The sequence below is a fragment of the Cotesia glomerata genome, unplaced genomic scaffold (assembly GCF_020080835.1).
Source record: "Cotesia glomerata isolate CgM1 unplaced genomic scaffold, MPM_Cglom_v2.3 scaffold_15, whole genome shotgun sequence".
NCBI classification, from domain to species: domain Eukaryota; kingdom Metazoa; phylum Arthropoda; class Insecta; order Hymenoptera; family Braconidae; genus Cotesia; species Cotesia glomerata.
This window is the reverse complement of record NW_025401886.1, coordinates 154,306-173,898: the sequence shown is the minus strand read 5'-3', so window position 1 is coordinate 173,898 and position 19,593 is coordinate 154,306. Positions and strand designations below refer to the sequence as shown.

At 33.6% G+C, this 19,593-nt stretch overlaps 3 protein-coding genes across 3 annotated transcripts in view; 2 read left to right on the top strand and 1 right to left on the bottom strand.

Moving 5' to 3' along the window:
* The window catches only part of LOC123273866 (Golgi-associated plant pathogenesis-related protein 1-like), a 298,986-nt gene extending 291,507 nt beyond the window's left edge, over nucleotides 1–7,479 (top strand). The window contains exon 3 of the mRNA XM_044741342.1: nucleotides 7,133–7,479. Coding sequence (XP_044597277.1) covers nucleotides 7,133–7,407 — 275 coding nt within the window. The 3' untranslated portion in view covers nucleotides 7,408–7,479. The remainder of the gene's footprint in view (nucleotides 1–7,132) is intronic.
* Nucleotides 7,480–12,433: 4,954 nt separating this feature from the next.
* Nucleotides 12,434–15,406, bottom strand: LOC123273868. The gene is made up of 6 exons (XM_044741344.1): nucleotides 15,195–15,406; nucleotides 14,613–14,946; nucleotides 14,160–14,354; nucleotides 13,470–13,791; nucleotides 13,066–13,335; nucleotides 12,434–12,852 (listed from the first exon to the last, which is right to left on the bottom strand). Exons 1-6 carry the CDS (start codon nucleotides 15,296–15,298, stop codon nucleotides 12,464–12,466), a joined length of 1,614 nt encoding a protein of 537 aa, XP_044597279.1. The 5' UTR covers nucleotides 15,299–15,406; the 3' UTR covers nucleotides 12,434–12,463.
* Nucleotides 15,407–17,943: 2,537 nt separating this feature from the next.
* Nucleotides 17,944–19,593, top strand: part of LOC123273860 — a 2,754-nt gene continuing 1,104 nt past the window's right edge. Inside the window, exons 1-3 of the mRNA XM_044741331.1 lie at nucleotides 17,944–17,964; nucleotides 18,157–18,354; nucleotides 18,881–19,174. Coding sequence (XP_044597266.1) covers nucleotides 17,944–17,964; nucleotides 18,157–18,354; nucleotides 18,881–19,174 — 513 coding nt within the window. The remainder of the gene's footprint in view (nucleotides 17,965–18,156; nucleotides 18,355–18,880; nucleotides 19,175–19,593) is intronic.

The window sequence follows — 19,593 nt, the reverse complement described above, 5'->3', positions numbered from 1 at the left end:
CAGTGTACAGTAAGCTCACGTAGTTTTCACATGCACTACACACGTTAAATGCTCAAATACAAGCACGTATTAAACAGTGTGCAATATACATACACACTGACATCTGCTCTCTCGCTCTGGCTCACAAATTACAGGCGACTATGCTTAGAAGACGGGAGTGGGGACGCTACGAAGTATGGCACAAAGAGGAGAGACCGATAATATACAAATTGTATGTATATTTCTGTCTCATTCTTTCCCCTGGCTTCATCCTACACATTTTTGTATTTGTGTCTCTTACCTGTCGTTTTTTCGTTGCATCCGGTTTGAAATCACAACGATTCTAAAGAAGTTTCACTTCAAAAATTTCCTTACGTTACCAAAAATAAAATTGTAGCTACTTATTCAAAGAAATAAAAAAAAATTTAACTACACGATTGAAACTATGATAATCGTTTTTGTCTGTTATTTTTATTAAGTGATTATAAATTTATTATCATCATTATTTAATCTAATCGTGTAAATTTTATCATGAACCAAAATTATAATAATCTAGTCATAGTAATCAACTTGATCGATCAAGGCTCAAAGCTCTCATTTATGAGACAGACGCTCTTCAAGAAGCTTGGACAACCGCTACAACGCGACATGGTCATGCTCAAGGGCATTGGCAATGTCTGCGCAGGAAGTTTACTAGGTGTGAGCATCTTGATAATCTCAAGCTCGCTGACCCGTACTATCTACAGCCGCGTCCTGTAGACATTATTCTAGATGCATCACCAGCTGCACAGATCATGAACGCTGAGGTTAAACGTGGACTTCGCAATTCTCCGATTGCACAATCCAGCACGCTTGTTTGGATTGTCTATGGAGCTGCCACCGCTAAACACGCTTCCACGTCACACGCAGCATTACATGCGTCATTAAACACATCATTACAAGACGCTATCGCAAAGTTTTGGGAGCAGGAAGAAGTTATATCAGGTAATTCACCGCTCAACACCGCTGAGGAAGACGAATGTGAAGTTCACTTTCGTCAAACGCATTATCGACAGCCTGATGGACGCTATGTAGTGAGATTACCGCTTAAAGCCCCCGAGAGTCAACTTGGCGACTCTATCAACGCAGCCATGGGGTCACTCCGCAGATTAATAACCCGCTTGTCGCGAGAAAAAGAATATTCTGACATGTACCGTGCGTTCATGGCAGAATACATACAACTAGGGCACATGGTACGAGTTCCAATCAACGACTTGCCCGCAAACGCTTACTTCTTGCCTCACCATGGGGTATTGAAGCTTGATAGCACCACTACGAAACTCCGCACAGTGTTCAACGGTTCTTGTGCAACATCTACAGGAATTTCATTGAACGACATTCTACACGCAGGACCCAAAACGCAAATTGACATCTTCGACGTGATGTTGAGAATCCGTTGCAACAGAATTCTATTCGCTACTGACATCACCAAGATGTTCAGACAGATTGAAGTTGATTCTCTTGATTGGCCGCATCAGTGCATTCTCTGGATAGATGAGAATGACCTAGTTGACGCTTACTGTCTCAACAGTCACCTACGGGACCACTAGTCCACCTTTTGACGCTGTACGTGTCCTCATCCAACTAGTAAAGGATGAGGGACACCGCTTCCCGCTAGCTGTTACTCCAATGTTGGAAACACTCTACGTAGACGATATCTACGGTGGAGCAGACAACGAAGAAGACGCTATAAAGGTTGCAGTGCAAACAAAAGCTCTGTGCACCGCAGGCTGCTTTCCGCTCGCCAAATGGACTAGTAATAGTCCAACGCTGCTCGCTGAAGTCGCTCCAGAAAAGCAGCTAGAAACACCGCTTAAAGAAATCAGTGATGCACCAGTAAAGGTCCTGGGCATGTACTGCAATTCACACACTGACGCTCTTCAGTTCAAGTACACACTACTGCCAGAGACACCTAAGACAAAAAGAGCTCTTTTGTCTGAAATCGCTAAGCTGTATGACCCGCTAGGACTTCTCGCACCAATTGTCATCAAAGCCAAGATCTTCATGCAAGATCTGTGGCTAGATAGAGTGTCATGGGATGAACAATTGTCACCATCACTCATTCATAAATGGACTGGATACCGCGAGGATCTTCGAAACATCGAATCCATCCGCATTCCACACTGGAATAATATTGCACCTGGAGCAACAATAGAATTTCACGGGTTCTCAGACGCTTCGCAAAACGCTATGGCTGCCGCTGTTCATTTGAGAGTCACTGACGCTGACGGGAACACAAAGGTCTCACTTTTGTGTTCAAAAACGCAAGTAGCACCGCTGAAGACCATGACAATTCCACGCTTGGAATTATCTGCTGCATGGTTGCTTAAACAACTGATACTTCATGTCAAGGAAGTTCAGTCGCTTGAAAATGTCAGGATAAATCTCTGGACTGACTCCGCCGTGACTCTCGCATGGATTAAAAGTCCAGCAACTCGCTGGAAGACATTCGTCCGCAAGAGAGTGGGAAAAATCCAAGAAACGCTTCGAGAAGTCTCCTGGAAATTTATTCCAGGAAAACAAAACCCCGCTGACTGCGCTTCAAGAGGTATACCAACGCTAAAGCTAAAACAACACGCTCTCTGGTGGCATGGACCGACTTGGCTTCATGAACCAGAATCCTCTTGGAAAGCAGAAAACTGCCTGCTCCAACAATTACTATCGCATTACACGCAGCTGTTTCCACTGCTACGGAAGCTCATCATCTGGTATCGTGTCATTGACTGCTTCAAAAGAGTTCCACAATCTTCGTTGGCCTACCCGTTTTTTCCATCAGACCTGGAGCGCGCTAAATTGACCTTGATAAAGTTCACTCAAGGACAATACTTCGCTAGAGAGATTCACACGCTTCAAGATGGTGATGGTCTGCCGAAAAATAACTGCATCACCAAGCTAACTCCGTTCATCGATCATCAGGGGGTCCTGAGAGTCGGTGGCCGCTTGAAACACGCATTGCTGGACCCAGAAGAAAAGCATCCAGCGATTCTACCACGACAGTCACCGCTTACATCAATCTTGATTGATGATTCGCACCGCAAAACGCTTCACGTAGGTACTCAGCTTACGCTCGCTGATTTACGAAAGAGGGTCTGGATCATTGGAGGCCGTGTTCCAGTCAGATCATTCATATTACGCTGCACTATCTGCACTAGACACCGTGGAGAACGCGCTCAACAGTTGATGGGTCAACTACCTGCCGCACGAGTGCAGCCAACTCGAGCTTTCCTGCATACAGAACTCGACTACGCTGGACCCATCATACTGAAAACTTTTCAAGGACGAGGTGCAAAAACATACAAAGTCTGGATTTCAGTCTTTGTCTGCAGGTTCAGCTCAGCTGTACATCTAGAGCTAGTCACTGACTGTACACCGCTGCCGCCTTCATCGCCGCTTATTACCGCTTTACTAGTCGCCGAGGTATCTGTCATACGCTATACTCAGACTGCGGAACCAACTTTGTAGGGGCAGATAAAGAGCTAAGACGACTATTCGCTGCAGGACCCCGCACACTTCGAGAATTATCAGTTTTAATCGCTCAAGATGGCACGAACTGGAAGTTCAATCCGCCTGGAGCCCTAAATTTTGGAGGAAAGTGGGAAGCCGCTGTGAAATCTATTAAGTTTCACCTTCGAAGAACAATAAGAGGCTCGCTGTTGACGCTTGAGCAATATTCAACGCTACTAGCTCAAATTGAAGCCATCTTGAACTCCAGACCGCTCACACCGCTGAATGAAGATCCTGCTGACCTGGCAGTACTGACACCAGGTCATTTCTTAATCGGACAGTCACTAACCGCAGTTCCAGAGCCATCGCTGACAGAAGTACAACCCGCTCGGCTCTCGCATTGGGAACAAGTCCAGCAAATGGTTCAACATTTCTGGAAACGCTATTACCAGGACTGCATCCACCGCTACCAAGCCATTTCAAAGTGGCATCATCAACGCAACGAGATCAAAGTAGGTTCAGTTGTACTGATCACTACTGAAGATCTCCCGCCAACCAAGTGGCCATTAGACAAAGTCATCGCTCTCCATCCAGGGGAAGATGGACAAGTCCGCGTGGTAACTGTCAAGACAGTTAACACAGAGCTAGTACGACCAATTACAAAGATCTGTGTCTTGCCGCTAACATATAAAGAAAACAATCTTGTCGACGCAGCCGCCAACCTGGGGGAGAATGTTCAGTGAACAGGCCCAGCCGCGATAAAGTCACCCCTGGGGGACTCCCAATTTCACGAGCCGCACCTGTCTACCGCTGGTTCCCGCAAAAACTAACCGCCTATGAAAGCTTAGCTTGACTGATCACGCCATGTCTCGGTGGTGTGATTGGCTGATCGCTCCGCTGACAGCGCAATCAGCCTTCTTCCCCAAGTCGACGAGGAAGAAGACGCATTATTATTATAATTCTTTCGCTTCCACGCTTTCGCTGCATCAAGTCGCCATTAGTATTTCTTTACTTTCGCTTTTTGTTAATAAACCGCATTTCGCTTATTTAATAATCTAATTTGCTTAAATTAATTGTTATTAATCCGCTTTAGTTTGTTACAGGTAAATTGTGTTATTTGTGCAATTAATTCTCCGCTTTTCCAGTGTCGGCAGTGTGCTCAACCACGTGTCGGCCGGCTTCGCTTTATTATTCACGCAGTGCTTTATTTATCCGCTTTTATTTAAACAATCCGCTAATTAACATATTAAATATAACTTGTATTTAGTGTAAATAAATTTATAGTGTTCATTTTAATAAATATTTCCATGTTTTAATTGAGATATCCAGACCAAAACCTGATGCTCCGCTTTCCCGTAATTTACATCATTTTACAGGGTGAAACCAATAACTTTCCGATTTTTGAAAATTTTTAATGTTCTTAGCGGGAACTTAAAAAATCCTTGTGAAATAATTATTAATTAACTTTTATATCCATTGGTCAACTAATCGGTGCCCGGTCAACAGCTGGCGCATTTACCCTAGTTAATATATCTTTCTATCAGCGTATATTGATAATTAATAATTTGAAAATTTGATAAAAAATTTTTTTCATTACGCATCGATCATGCATTACTTGAAGTTATTACAAATTCTACTCTTCAAGTAAGTCTCGTAGGTAAGAGGGTAATGAATGAGTTTTTCAAGCGTCAGGTCTCAGGTTCGGTTCCCGCGCTCTCCGTTTTTTTTTTTTTTATCGAAATAATTCTATGTAATTATATAGTGACATTTTTCATATATAATTATGAATAAATATATATAATTTTTTTACCCGGGCCATTTAAAGATCTGATCAGATCTAACCAGGTTATTTTTTGAGTTATATCTGGTCAGATCTGATTATATCTGGCCAGATCTCGTCAGATAGAGACATTTTAAAGATCTGGCCAGATCTTTTTATATATGGCCAGATCTAATCCTTTTTTTCCGGGTAGAACCTTAAAACGTCGAGATCTGATGAGAACTCGATTTTCGAAAAACGGGGTAAAATCAATAACTTCCCGATTTTTAAAAATTTCCAATTTTCTTAGCGGAAATTTAAAAATATAACTTCGAAAACTCAAAAATTAGGAAAACGATTGATCCTGAAGGCCATCCCTGCAACGTCCCGCCAATTCTATACCTAAACGCTTGAAATTGCAATTATGACGTTTTTGAGCTCTTCAAGCTCATAAATATAATTTGTGTGTTATTTTGAGCTCTCCAAGCTTAAAAAAATAGCTCTTGTATGCTTTTGAGCTCTTCGAGCTCAAAAGTTTGATAGAAATTTGATGAAACACTATTTTTTGAATTTTCAAATCGCAATAACATTTGAATGAATAAACTGATTTTTACGCGGTTGGTGTCATTCGACGCAGTTATTTAAGCTTCATGAAGAAAATTTTCAAGTTTAAATTAATAGAACGAAAAATTTCGGAGTAATTCCGAAAAAACACTTTTTTCGGTTTTCTTTCGTCAACGATAACTCATGAACGAATCAACCGATTTTGACCGGGCTGGCAGCGATCGACGTAGTTTTTTAATGTTAAGAGCTGATCAGTTTTTGGAATTGATCAGTTAAGCCGTTTATAAGTTATTCCAAAAAAAACCACATTAAAAAAAATTTTTTTTAGTTTTTTTTACGATTTCTCAAAATCTACAGGTCCGAATCGTTACACACACACACACACACACACACACACACACACACACACACACACACACACACACACACACACACACACACACACACACACACACACACATATACATACAGACGCCATCGCTGGAATAGTCAAGGAAGCTTCCTAGGATCTCGAAACGTCGAGATTCGATGAAAACTCGATTTTCGTAAAACGGGGTAAAAACAATAACTTCCCGATTTTTGAAAATTTTTGATTTTCTTAGCGGGAAGTTAAAAAAAACTTGACAGAAACTCCGTAAGAATACCAGTAAAACTCGAGGGAAAACTCTGATGAAACTCGCAAAAACTCCTGAAAAGCTCCACGGATACCACAAAAATTCGGTGAAGACGCCGACTAAACTCGACAGAAAATCCGCAAAAACTGATAAACTCCGGGGGAAACTTTATAAGAACACCAGCGAAACTGCAACAAAACTCCGTAACGATTCCAATTAAACATCAATGAACTACTATTGTCTTTATGTGTCACAACTGCACACAATACTCCGATTTTTTACAGAGTTCTATCGGTGGCACCAAAACCGCTAGGGTATTTATTTATTGTTATTTCAAGATTATGTAAAACGAATTCAAAATAAAAATTTTTATTAGAACGAAAGTTATATTACTCTGAAGACGTTCGCTTCGAAAAAAAGGTCGCTGACTTCCTCCATGATTTCGACTGATTGGTTGATGCGAATAAAAAAAACGGAATTTTCATCTAGAAGTCTAAATGCACGGATCTTTTTATTGTTTATCTTTTCATTGTTCGTCAAAAAAAGTTCCCTAAAAAATGCGTAAAAGACGAGCTGTAAACTGTTTCAACCCCCTCAATAAATTGCACGACTTATGATATGAAGCATCAGAGTGCTTTACGATTGAAAAATTTTTTATTGCTGCACATGAATATTTCGAAAAATGATTAATTTAAGTACTTTAAACTAATATGTACTTTTTTTGCATACACAGGTCACTTTACACAATTGATATGGTCCACCAGCCAATATTTCGGAGTCGGCAAGGCTCGAAGTCGGAGTGGTAAAATTATTGTAGTAGCAACTTATAAGCCCATTGGTAACATTTCCGGTCATTTTCAAAGAAACGTATCACCACCATTTCCAGAATCCGGGAATGTGACATTACCACCATCACAAAACAGTAATGACATTTCAATGGAATCTAACGTGTCAAATATAAGCAGTGATAGCTTGCTTCATTCACTTAAAAATAGCAGTGTTTATTGACTTTATAATTCTTACTCAATTGTAAAGTATTGATTAAAATTGAAGCTCAAAATAAATTGCATAAACATAAAAGTTTTTTATTTAATTTTGCGGATGTCTAGTATTATATCCGAGAAAATATAATTTTAGAATTTGATAGCTAGGCTAAAGGAGGTTCGGATAACAGATAAATTTCCTTAACGAATGAACCGTTAAGTTTTTATTTTATGAGTTCGCGAAGGTGAAAACCCCGGAGTGGACCCCTTGAATAAGACAATCGACCTCGGAAATAATAACAATAACCTCTACTTACTATTACAAATCTTGACTTCAACGAGGATACGTTCTTTGGTTGTATGTTGTATCTTCCGCTGCTTGGCTGCCTTTCTTTAGTTGGACTGGAGGTTGAAGGTTGGATGGACTCTTAGCTTATAAATAATGGAACACTTCGATTCGGGTTTTTATATTTATATTCAGATTAATGGCCCTATGGGGCAAACACGTCTTAATTTACACTAATCGCTTATTACCCTGTTAAAAATTTCCAATAGGATCCCATCAAAAGCGACAAAAGCCACTTAGAAACCCATAAATTTTATTGGTTTCTAAGTGGCTTGTGTCGCTTTTGATGGGATCCTATTGGAGATTTTCAACAGGGTAACTTATAATAATAAAGACCAGGTCACCGGAACTGCGAGACTCTCGATTATCATGGCTCGAAGAATCACAATCACAGAACTCGAAAATACCGATAAGGAACTCGAAATTGAATAAAAAGGGAAATGACTTATTAATTGAAGTCTGCCTACACGTAACGGGGTGTAGGACTCACTCGGGCTCTAAGGCAGAACTGTTACCTTGTAAGTGAGCTGACGAATTATGGTGTTTGCGTCTTTTATCACCTTGGTCGCGATTTACAGGAAGGGCTACTAATTAAACAATTGGTTTTTTTTTTTTTATAAGGTGACAATGCGCTCTAATGTGTATTCTTCTGCCACGATTGAGCCGTGGCGCAGTCCACGTCGTTGTTCCCTAAATATGCAAGCGCTGCACTTCTCGGCGGGAATGGGAGGCCCTGTCTTATATATGGTATGCCGGATATAACACTAGTCAAATCACCTATACTAGTCACAAAAATTAAGGGATATAAGAAAAATTCAAAATTGAAATGAATTGAAATAAAATTTTTATATGATTTTCGGTTTTGGAGTAATCTTAAGAAATCTACCAAAAGAACAAAATTTTCCAAATTTTCCTCATCTTAAAAAAGGTGTACGAGCTTGGAAAAAGTTTTTTAATTATACCGCTAATAATTATTTCTAGTAAATTCAATGCCCTTAAATCTGATGTAAATAAAATGCCTTTACGATGATTTCCCGCGGAGTTCTCGTCAATTAAAGCAAAAAAGTTCATTTAGACTTTCATAATCAATATCTTGGGAAATAATAATCGTACAAATAATCGGAGAAGGATTTTAAAAACTCCATAACATTTGCTATGAGACATCATGAGCTTAAGGTTTATGGCGGGAATGTACGAAAACGGTCGTAATTTTAACGTCCGAGGCGAAACCGAGGACGGAAATTTACGCTCGTTTTCGTACATTCACGTTACAAACTTTAAAGCGAATATCGTAAAATCGTCGTTGTCAAAATCACCACTTAGGGCCAGTTTTTCAACCCCGGGTTTAAGTATATTATCATTGTGAATATATCTATATATAGATATATTCACAATGATAAAATCCTTAAATCTGGGGTTTAAAAGCTGGCCCTTAGTGGCTAAATGACATACAATATTTTTTGTTATTATTGCTCCATAAGTTGAACTTTTGAGGGATAGGAGGCAAATAATGACCTATTCAAATTTTATGAAGTTTCACAAGGGCAAAAACACTCAATTTTATATTATTTATTTTTTTAGTAATATTTATTTATGGCGTGGTTGTTATTTTATTAATATTAGGCCCGCTTCGTAATAAACTGCCAGCAGAGAAATAATTAACGCCACTCAATAGTAACTGAGTTTAAAATTTACTCAAAATCCGTCGGTCGGTACGCTAGAGTTTGATTTATTTCGTTCTAAATTTCATCCGATTGCACAAGGTCAGTACGGAAAAAACGGGGGAAGTAATAGTCTAAGATCTGGGATAAGAAAAATATACCCTCATCTGTTAATTAGATGAAATAATTTTTTATAAGCTAATTTCAATATTATGAATTCATAAAAATAACCTCTGTCACCATAAGTCTGCTGCATTACATAATAATTAATTAATTAATAACTAATTTATTTATAATTTTTACCTTCCCGGGAAAAAATGAATTTGCCTAATCATATATATTTATATATGATTATATATTGAATATATAGAATTATATATGATTATATCTAAATTTTTATGTAAAATATATATAATCATATAAAGACTAATATATTGTATGTATATTTTATATAAGACTGTATATAATCAGATCTGAGTTATCTAGGTCTATATATGATTATATATAATCTATATATAATTAGATCTGATTAGACCTAAGTTACCTGGGGCTATATATGATTATATATAAATCTATATATAATTAGATCTGATTAGACCAGACTTATCTAGGGCTATATATGATTATATATAAGTCTATATATGATTATATCTGATCAGATCTAATTGATATTCCAGCTGTCAGGTTATAAAAATTGTCAAAAGAAAATTGCTATTTTTGCTTTTGATTTTGAATAAATATTTGTTAACTGTTAACAAATATTTATTAACATTTAATAAATCGTATTTAATAAATAATTTATTAACTGGTAATAAATATATATTAAATCCCATTATGTTAAGAAATCACTTATTAACAGTTAATAAAGCTCATTAAATATAAACAAATCATTCTATCAATATCAGTGTAACTATACGGAAATCATATATAATTATATATGAATCATACATAACTATATATGAATCATATATAGTTATATATGAATCATATCTAATTATATATGAATCATATATAATTATGTATGAATCATATCTAATTATATATGAATCATATCTGATTATATATGAATCATATATAATTATATATGCATTTTGTGATTACTATAAAACATTCTCGGTTTTCATCTCAGAGTCTGCTACTCCAATGATTAATAATCTTTTAAACTATAGTTTTTTGTGGATGAAATAATGGAACTGTATTAATTAATTTAACTTATAAAAATCGATTATGTGTTCGATTTGCATGAGTTATAGGTATTTCAAGCTTTACTCTTCCAGTAAGTCTCGTAGGTAAACAGGTGGCGTGTTAGTCTTTAAAGCGTCAGGTCCCCGGTTCAATCCCCGCTCACAGTGAATTTTTTTTATTTTTATAGAAATAATTATATCTAATTATATATGATCAGATCTGGCTAATTTTCAGGTCTAATTATATATAAGTGATTATATATAACTATATATAATTAGGCAAATTCATTATTTCCCGGGTGTAGTAAGCACCTATCTCTATGATTGCTATATTTACCTGCAACCAGGTGAGAAAAGGTAAATAAATGTAGCTTATTTCCTTCACATGTTAATTGAAAATTATGAGCATGATTTAAAAATTAAAAAATAATTGAATGTATTTGTATGTGGCAGTTACCTTGAAATCATCTGAAGCCTTTATAATAAAAAGTTTAATTTTGAAAATTAAAAAAAAATATATTCTGATGAAAGAAACAGACAATCGATTTTTCGTGCAAAAGACAAGGATATAAGAGCATAGTTGCGCATGCGTCCCGGAGTACCTTGTGTGTAGTCGTAAACAAAGTAAATTCCAAAGCTTGCTTCGTAATACCACGTGTTAAAACATAACCAAAAAATTTTATTGGCATAGTGAAAAACTGATTAATGAAAATATTGTTATATTTATAAAACTAAAACAGAAAATATTTATACTATATTTAAAATATTACATTTTGAATATAGTATCACTATAAAAATAAAAAATGAATCTGTGTTTCGATCATTATGTTGCAACTTCAGATGAGTCGGACCAAAAATAAATAATTATTCAAAATTATTCAAAAAATTTCGTAAAAATTTGGAGCTATCTTTCTGTCTTTATCTTTCTTATACTCCAATTCTCATCGTCTCTCTATTTTAGTACGTTTAAATGAGCCTGATGCGCGCGCATGAATTTTACGCTGTCTTTGTTCGTTGAAGGAATTAGTGGGAGCCAGAAACGTCCTCTTGTGGAATATGGAACGAAAAACGATATAAATAAAATTGAGAAAGAAAGGCGAGGAAATTTACCGTAAAATAGCTATTAGAGTGAATGAAATTAAGAACTTAATATCTTTCGAGACAATCATCCATTAATGACATTAAATATTCGAAAATTACATCACGATTGAAATTTCGATTAAATGACATATTGTTCGAAAAAAATTTTTAAAATATGTATTACTGATCGAAAATTTAATGACAAAATTGATTGCTGACGACTGTTGATAATGTAAATTTTACGTCAGCTGAATTGGTAAAACAGAAATCTCCAAATGAAACAGAGAGAGTGCGTAGCTTCTGGCTCTAATAATTCAAGTGTTGAAAAATTAATTTATAGAAAACATTACAATAATAACTTATTTTTGCAAATAAAATAATGTTATAAAAATTATATTATATTTATGATCACTAATTAAAAATTATTATTCAATAAAATGATTTATTATTAAAAATAAAATAAAGTTCAGTAGTTATTGTTTTTCTTTATTTAATATTACAAACCGTTAATTATAAGATTATAATAATTATCATTGAATAATATTATTTATTATAAAAATTAAATAAAGTACAGATAATTGTTTTTGTCTTTTTTTTTTTTTTTTAGTATTACAAGTTACTTTTAATGAAAACATTTTATCAAGTTTTTTTTTTTTTATTTTGTACTCAACTTTTTTTTCAATAGATAGATAATAGATATTAATTTTTATTTACTTATTATTAGATTTAATAAAATTTACTTTATATTTTTTTTGTATTAATTTTAAAAAACGGTTAATGATAGAAAGGGTTAATTTTGATTATATTTTCTTATGGAAAGTAGCCTTTTTCAAATCTCACTTCGTGGTCGCAGGCAGGACATCTTGAAGCACCGCTTGCAGTGATTTCATCGCAACAATGTTGACAAAAACGGATGTGTAAGCATGGTACACACACAATTGATATCTCCCTTACATTACACTGCTCGCAGATCATTAAAACGCTGCCGTCAAAATTTTGCCGAAATTGACCTTGTCCAAATCGGACAGGCAGATTACAAAAAGGACATTGAATATTCCTATTTCCTGCTGCATTTCTTATGTTCACGGAACATTCTCCACACATTTGAGTGTGTAGACAGGGAAGACAAACAATCTTAACTGGATTCAAGCCACAAATAGCGCACCGCATTCCGGGAACCTCTTCGTTCAAATTCAGATCTATAAAAAAAAATGAAAAGAAACGTAAATAAAACATCAGCAATTAATGAAGATAAAATCATTGTTGATCAACTAACACTAATTAAGGAGAGTCTAGTGGCAACGATAATATAGCATATATAGTGTAGAAAAAAAAGTATGTTGATTTATTATCAACTTCGCACAGATTCTCCTCAATAAATTTAACTCTTATGAATAATAGTTTATTATTACCATCTTCGATGATGATTAATTGCTGTGCAAGCATTAATTCATCATTGAAAATTAATCCGTTGCAGTATTCCTCTTGCAGATGCATGATTCTAACTAAAAAGTTATCCGCAGAAAGTTTACTTCGATTCAGCAGTGTCCACAATCGGCGTAATAATGTTTTTTTGATACATGAATTGTTAGCTCGAGGGAATCGATTAATTGTTGCTGTTGGATTCTGCTGGAGCTTATTCAAATCCACTTTCATGGTATTCATGTACAAAATATATTTCTCTGGAACAATAAAAAATTCAAAATAACTTTCGAATTCTTTGCGCTCGAAAATTGCAGAGATAGCCTACTAACTAAATCAATTATTTTTCTCAAGTTTATTTTTCTTTTTTTTTTTTTTTTTTTTTTTAACTTACTCATGAAATCCCAAATGGTAGGATTAACTCCTACACGGTTTTGTAGATCTTGTTTTGCCAAAATCCCGGCATTAGTAAATGCATCAGGAGAATTAAAAAAATTTACCAACTCTGTTCCATTAATACACCCATTTTCGATGTAATTAATAAAAGCTTGCAGCGCCAGACGATTTGGAGGACTTAAAGCGGCGACCGACTGATTAAACGCATCGGCTACCATGTCTTCAGGAAGTAGCGTAAGCGCCATGATTCTCATAAAAAATTCTTTTTGATCAATATCGTGAAAATCAACACCATGATTAATTGCTTGCTGATAAATCATCTATAAAAAAAATCGATATTAACATAAAACTTTTTTTATTTAATTTAAGGATGTTCATGCGTGAAAAAATGATATTTTAGAATGTTGACAAATTTAAGTATGTGATAATTGTCCATAAAAAATTTTAAACTCTTCGTCGATAATTTCAAAAAGCTATTAACAATTCACAAATAAAAATTTAAGATAGAGTGAACATAAGAGAACAGTATTTTTTTTTGTATTTAAAATTATATTAATTATATTATTAAAGCTTTATTATCTACTAGTCAATACTATGAAAAATAATAGTTAAATATATTATTTGATTCATACAGTTTACTTAATTGTATTAAAACAGTAGTATTAACAAATAATTAAAATCTACTTACACGGCCAAAACTGTCATATGTACTAATAACTTCAGCTTGTGGAAAAGCGCTTCGCAAACAATTTTTGAAGCATAAATCCGTATAAATACGTCTAACATTTCCATCTACTAAAAATGATTGACGGAGTTGATTGAATACTTCAACAACCACGTCTGCATTCATGTCTTTCCAAAAAATGGTAATCACCGGAAAAGCCTGTAAAATATCAATTTTACAATAAACAAATTTATTAATTATTACGAAATGTATCACATCAAATAAAAAACAGTAATATATTATATAAAGTATATAATTACCGTCGTGCTATTGTAGGAAATGAAAAGAAAAAGAAAGTTGATAGATTTCTGTAATAGAAGAAGAGATAAGAAAGAAAGATTTTAATGAAGATCATTTGAAATCGATAGCATTTAAAAGCTTTAAACCCAATAAGAAATGAAAATATAAATTACTAACATTATTATTGTATTTGGCAACAATACTGCTTATTAAACGCGTATTATTCACTTGTGGGAGGACATTTGTAGTTGTCGTAATGAAGAAAGTATCAAACGCAAACTCTGCAATCAACTCCGGATCTCCGATAATTAGAGCGTCATCCTGCAGGGCTGAAAAGTTGAGCGAATAACCACGGTAGTACTCGCGTAACTGATGATAATGTGGATTATTGAGAGTATTAATTAAATCAACGTAACTCTCCACATCATCTGGAATAAATCTGTGACGAGAATTGGCCATCAGCCTGTGTACGCTTTGAAACGGTTCACTAGCCACAACTAGGTCCGGAAAACTAAAACATAATTAATAGAATAATCAATCAATTTATCAATATCATGTTATAGGTGCTATAAGGACCTATATTGTCAGGAAGCCATAAAGGTATAAAAAAAAATATTTTTCTAAGCATAAAAATATTCAAATTAAAAAAAAAATTTATTTCAAATACTGTCATGGCTCTGGGTCTCTACGGCGTCTGATATTTATACACCTTTAACGAGATATAAAATTAAACAAAATATAAATAAAAATTCAGCTTACTTAGCAGCCACCTCATTGTAAATTGTGAGCAAAGGTAAAAAAGACTGACGGGCTGAAGCCGTTAGCTCGACTTTAAATCTCTGACTAAGTCGATTTTGCTGCATGACTCTGTGAGAGTGGTTTTTAGAAAGAATAATAGGGTCATTCCCTTGTTTTATTCCTCGAGCTGGACATCGAGCCTTCAAGCGTAAGCGGCAATGCAAATATCTATAAAAAATTGAAAAAAATAATTAATTATCGATGTTTATTGAGTATTATTATGTTCAGGGAAAAAAATTATATGTAAAATGACAATTGTCACATCATAATCCTGGAACCAGACTTTCAAAATTTTTACTTTCATAATTTTTATTTAAAAATTTACTATTTACGTAACAAATTTTTAATTTTTTATCATAAAAATGCATCTGAAAGTACTGAAATTAGCAGACGTGGAACAATTTTTAAAATTATTTTATAAATTTAATCACAACCGAAAAAAAACTTTTTTTTTTTAATTGTAAAACATATCGTAATAATCTGAGAAATATTAATTGAAAGAAAATTTAAGAATTTAAATAAATTTTTAATTTTTACCTTCGTCCATGCAAATTTCTTTCAACAAAATAAGAATGACCATTCTCTTCGATTACGTGGGTCATTTTTTTTAGGTGAAAATTAAAACAATATGTTTTTGAATTTAACTTTTATTATTTCTTTTTCTTCTCAAACTTTTTTTTAATTTTATGCACAAATAAAATAAAATTAGTCTTTATTATAATCAATTATTATCATGACGCTTAGTCAACGCAGTTAGCAAGAATGTAGCGAACGAAACAAATGCCGGTAGGTTTTTGTTTCTCTGTTAAGCTTCACTTAGCCGCCTAGCGATGCTCGTGGATTAAGAGTGAGTTCGTTGTAAAAATACGCACTTTATTATTATATTATATATATATAATTTTCTGAACCAACAATTTAGATGTCATTTTCATGAATAAAGTTTAGGATTGATTTACATATTTATACATCTAGAAAAAATTAAAGATAGACGATATTGAACTTAAGGGTTTCGTAAATAATTTTAAATAAATTCAATTAATTAAATTTATATAGTGTTTATTACAGTGTTACATTATACAATTCAGTGTTCCAATATTTATTACAGTGTTGTTACAGTTAATTATCGAAAAAAAAAAAAAAAAATATGTTTCAATTTGGTAGAAATAAAAATAAAACGACGCCAATTTTTTATAATGGTTATTGTTATTCACAAGTAAGTGTTTCAGATAATAATATGTAAGTAAAATTAATTTTCTTATATTTTGTAATAATTACATATCGATTGTAGTTTTTTAAATTAAATATTTTAATAATTTAATTGTTTTAATAGATACCTTGAATGCCATGAAAAGAGTAGACAGAGATGTTCAGCTCGAGGAGTGAAGAATAGTGAATCCCCAGTTGTTTCTCTGACAAAAGATCATAATCATGGACAAAATTATGATACTGAATTAATTTACAACTTTAAATACCAACTTTATCATTCAGTAACCTCTTCTACACATGATTTACGCATTATTTACAACGAAATTAGTATTAGGTATAATTTTTTTTGTCACAGATAATAAATTTTTAATTGTTCAGATAATTTTCAGGTTTCAAAAGCATTAATAATAATGATACTGAAATTAGCTAACATCTGTTAGTTGTTTAAATTTTCGGAGCAAATTAATTACGAAAAAAGAATATTTTTAAAAATTTGTACTTTTACTTTTTTTTTTCTTTAATTTACAAATGTAGAATTTTTGTACTGAATTGTTTTTCATAATAATTTAATTGACATAAAAGTGTAAGAAATTGTTATGCTTGTCAATTTCAGTTTTACTAATAATACTGAAGTCAGCAGACACCTGACAGCTTACACTATTTGTATAATAAATAAACTATGATGAAAAAGAATATTTCATTAAATTCAATCGTTATTAAAATCTAAAAAATTGTCAGATATCTAATACTAATAATTATATTTTTGCAGACATTCACGAGCATCTGCATTAGTCCCATATATTAGCATCACGAGAACAAAATGCATCGATGGCGCAGAAGCAATTGTCCTCCAGTACCGAGGACAATGGAAGAATACGTTCAGCTGTTAAACTCACCGCGATGGAGATCTTGTTTTATTTCTAATTCAAGTAATATAAGTGCTGTTAATATAAATGGAACCAGCCAGTCCCATGGCTAAGCGGTATAATGCTTGTCATACTTGCTTGGGACTGGTGAGGCGTGGGTTCGAATCCCGGTGTGAGCTGAAATTTAATTTTCAGTGAACATCGGTGCTCGTAACTCACGCCGGGCTGTACAGGTTTGGGTTTTTCGATGGTTTCCCCAAGCCCTGTGCTACGGGTGGGGCACAGGCAAATGCGTGCAGTTTCCCCAAAGTCGGCCCATCGCCGCATTACTCTCCAGGCTGAAAAAGTATGTAATACCGCCAAACTTATTCTGCCAAACTTAATGTACCGATCAGCCTGGAGTCTCCTTCCGGTCTCGGCCGGACCCCCATCGAGACAGAAGTCTGAAAAGCGGGGTTAAAAAAAAAAAAAAAAAAAAAAAAAAAAAAAATATAAATGGAACCGATGGATCAGTAGCTACAATATTTATAGATGCGACTTTGCTGCAAAATTTTATTAGAGTAAATCTTTACGTCGATGCAACATATAAAGTGTGCCCAAGAAAGCCGTACAAAAAAATTTATCAATTTTTTACCATAATGGCGTCTTTTGATGATACAGTAAGTATTTTTTTCCTAAATTTATTTTTATTTTTATTTATCATTCTCGTTACAAAAAATTCTATAGAGGTGCGTATAGCACCTGTGCATAGAACGAGTACATATTTATTTATATAAATTTCTTTTGTATAATCACTTACATATAGTAATTAGTAAATTTTGTTGATTTCCTTTAATACTGACAATTTTTAGGTTCTTCCAGTGGCTTGGAGTTTCATGTCACGTAAAAGTAAACCCTGTTACTGTTCAGTAGTGAATCATTTTAAGCAAGTAGCACCACACCTACAAGTTTTATCTGTCACAACAGATTTTGAAGTCGGTTTAAGGAGTGTATTTCGTACATTGTATCCAAACGCCGTTTTGAAGGGTTGCTATTTTCACTTTGTCCAGGTGAGCACGTTAGGTAGAATGACCAATCAATAGTAATGTCTTCTAATCATTTTGTACAAAAAAACATATTAATGCATTAATTTAATTTAATTTACTTTACAAAATACTAAAATTAGTTGATATTGTAATAATTTTGCAATTAATAGTATATTGTATAACAGACTAGCCTGTATTTTTTCAGTAGCTACTAGAAAATACTAAATAGGGATATATAATATTATGTATTAAACTTACTATCAATATATGACAGAAAATCAATTAATTTTTTTTTTGTAATAAAGTAAATTAAAAGTTTTTTTTCATGTATTGCAAACAATTAAAATTTTCTGAAAGGCATTTATTGCCATAAAAATTATTTTAAAATACCACTCATTGAATAGCCACTGAAAGTGAAACATAATAACCACAAAGTAAAACAAATCTGATTAATAAATACATTAGATAAATAATTATAATTATATTAATAATTGACTTTCATGCAAAGTGTAAGAACTGGAAATTAATATTTACTTTTATCATTTTTCAGGCGTTGATGAAAAAAGCTAAAAAGAAAGGGTTACTGGATGTATTAAATGATTGGGATGATGGAAAAGATTTTTTCCGAAAAATAATTACATTAGCATTATTACCTAGCCATCAAATTATACTTGCCTTCAACTGGTTACTTACTGTGTACAGTGCGTTTCAACCAGCATTCTATCAATTTCTTCAGTATTTTCAATCATATTGGTTAGAGACTATTAAACCAGAAAACTTTTCTGTATTTGGGTGTTTAGAAAAAACAAACAATTACGTTGAATCAAACAATCGTCGATTGAATGTAGAGTTTGGTATTCATCCCCGTATTTGGAATTTTACAGGTAATATGTTTTTTTTATTTGTTAATTTTGATTGTTAATTATTTTTTTTAAATAAAAATTTTGTTAATTTTTAAATAATGCGCTAAAAAAGTTATATTAACATTGGTTTATTTTAGAATTGTGTTTTTATTTATGAAAGTCTAGATTATTTATTACAAGATTTTAATGTCAATAAAGAAATTTTTCATTTTACGGAACATTTAAAAAATATTAAAATTTAACTATTAAAAATTATAGAAAAATTGATGGAGCTGTATGAAAGAAGTAAAATCGAACTGGAATCGATGATGATGGGTCTCCCTGTCAGGAGACAATCTCGATTGAATTATTCAATTGAAGAAGCAGTTTTGATAAGAGCTTGGGACTTATACAATACTAA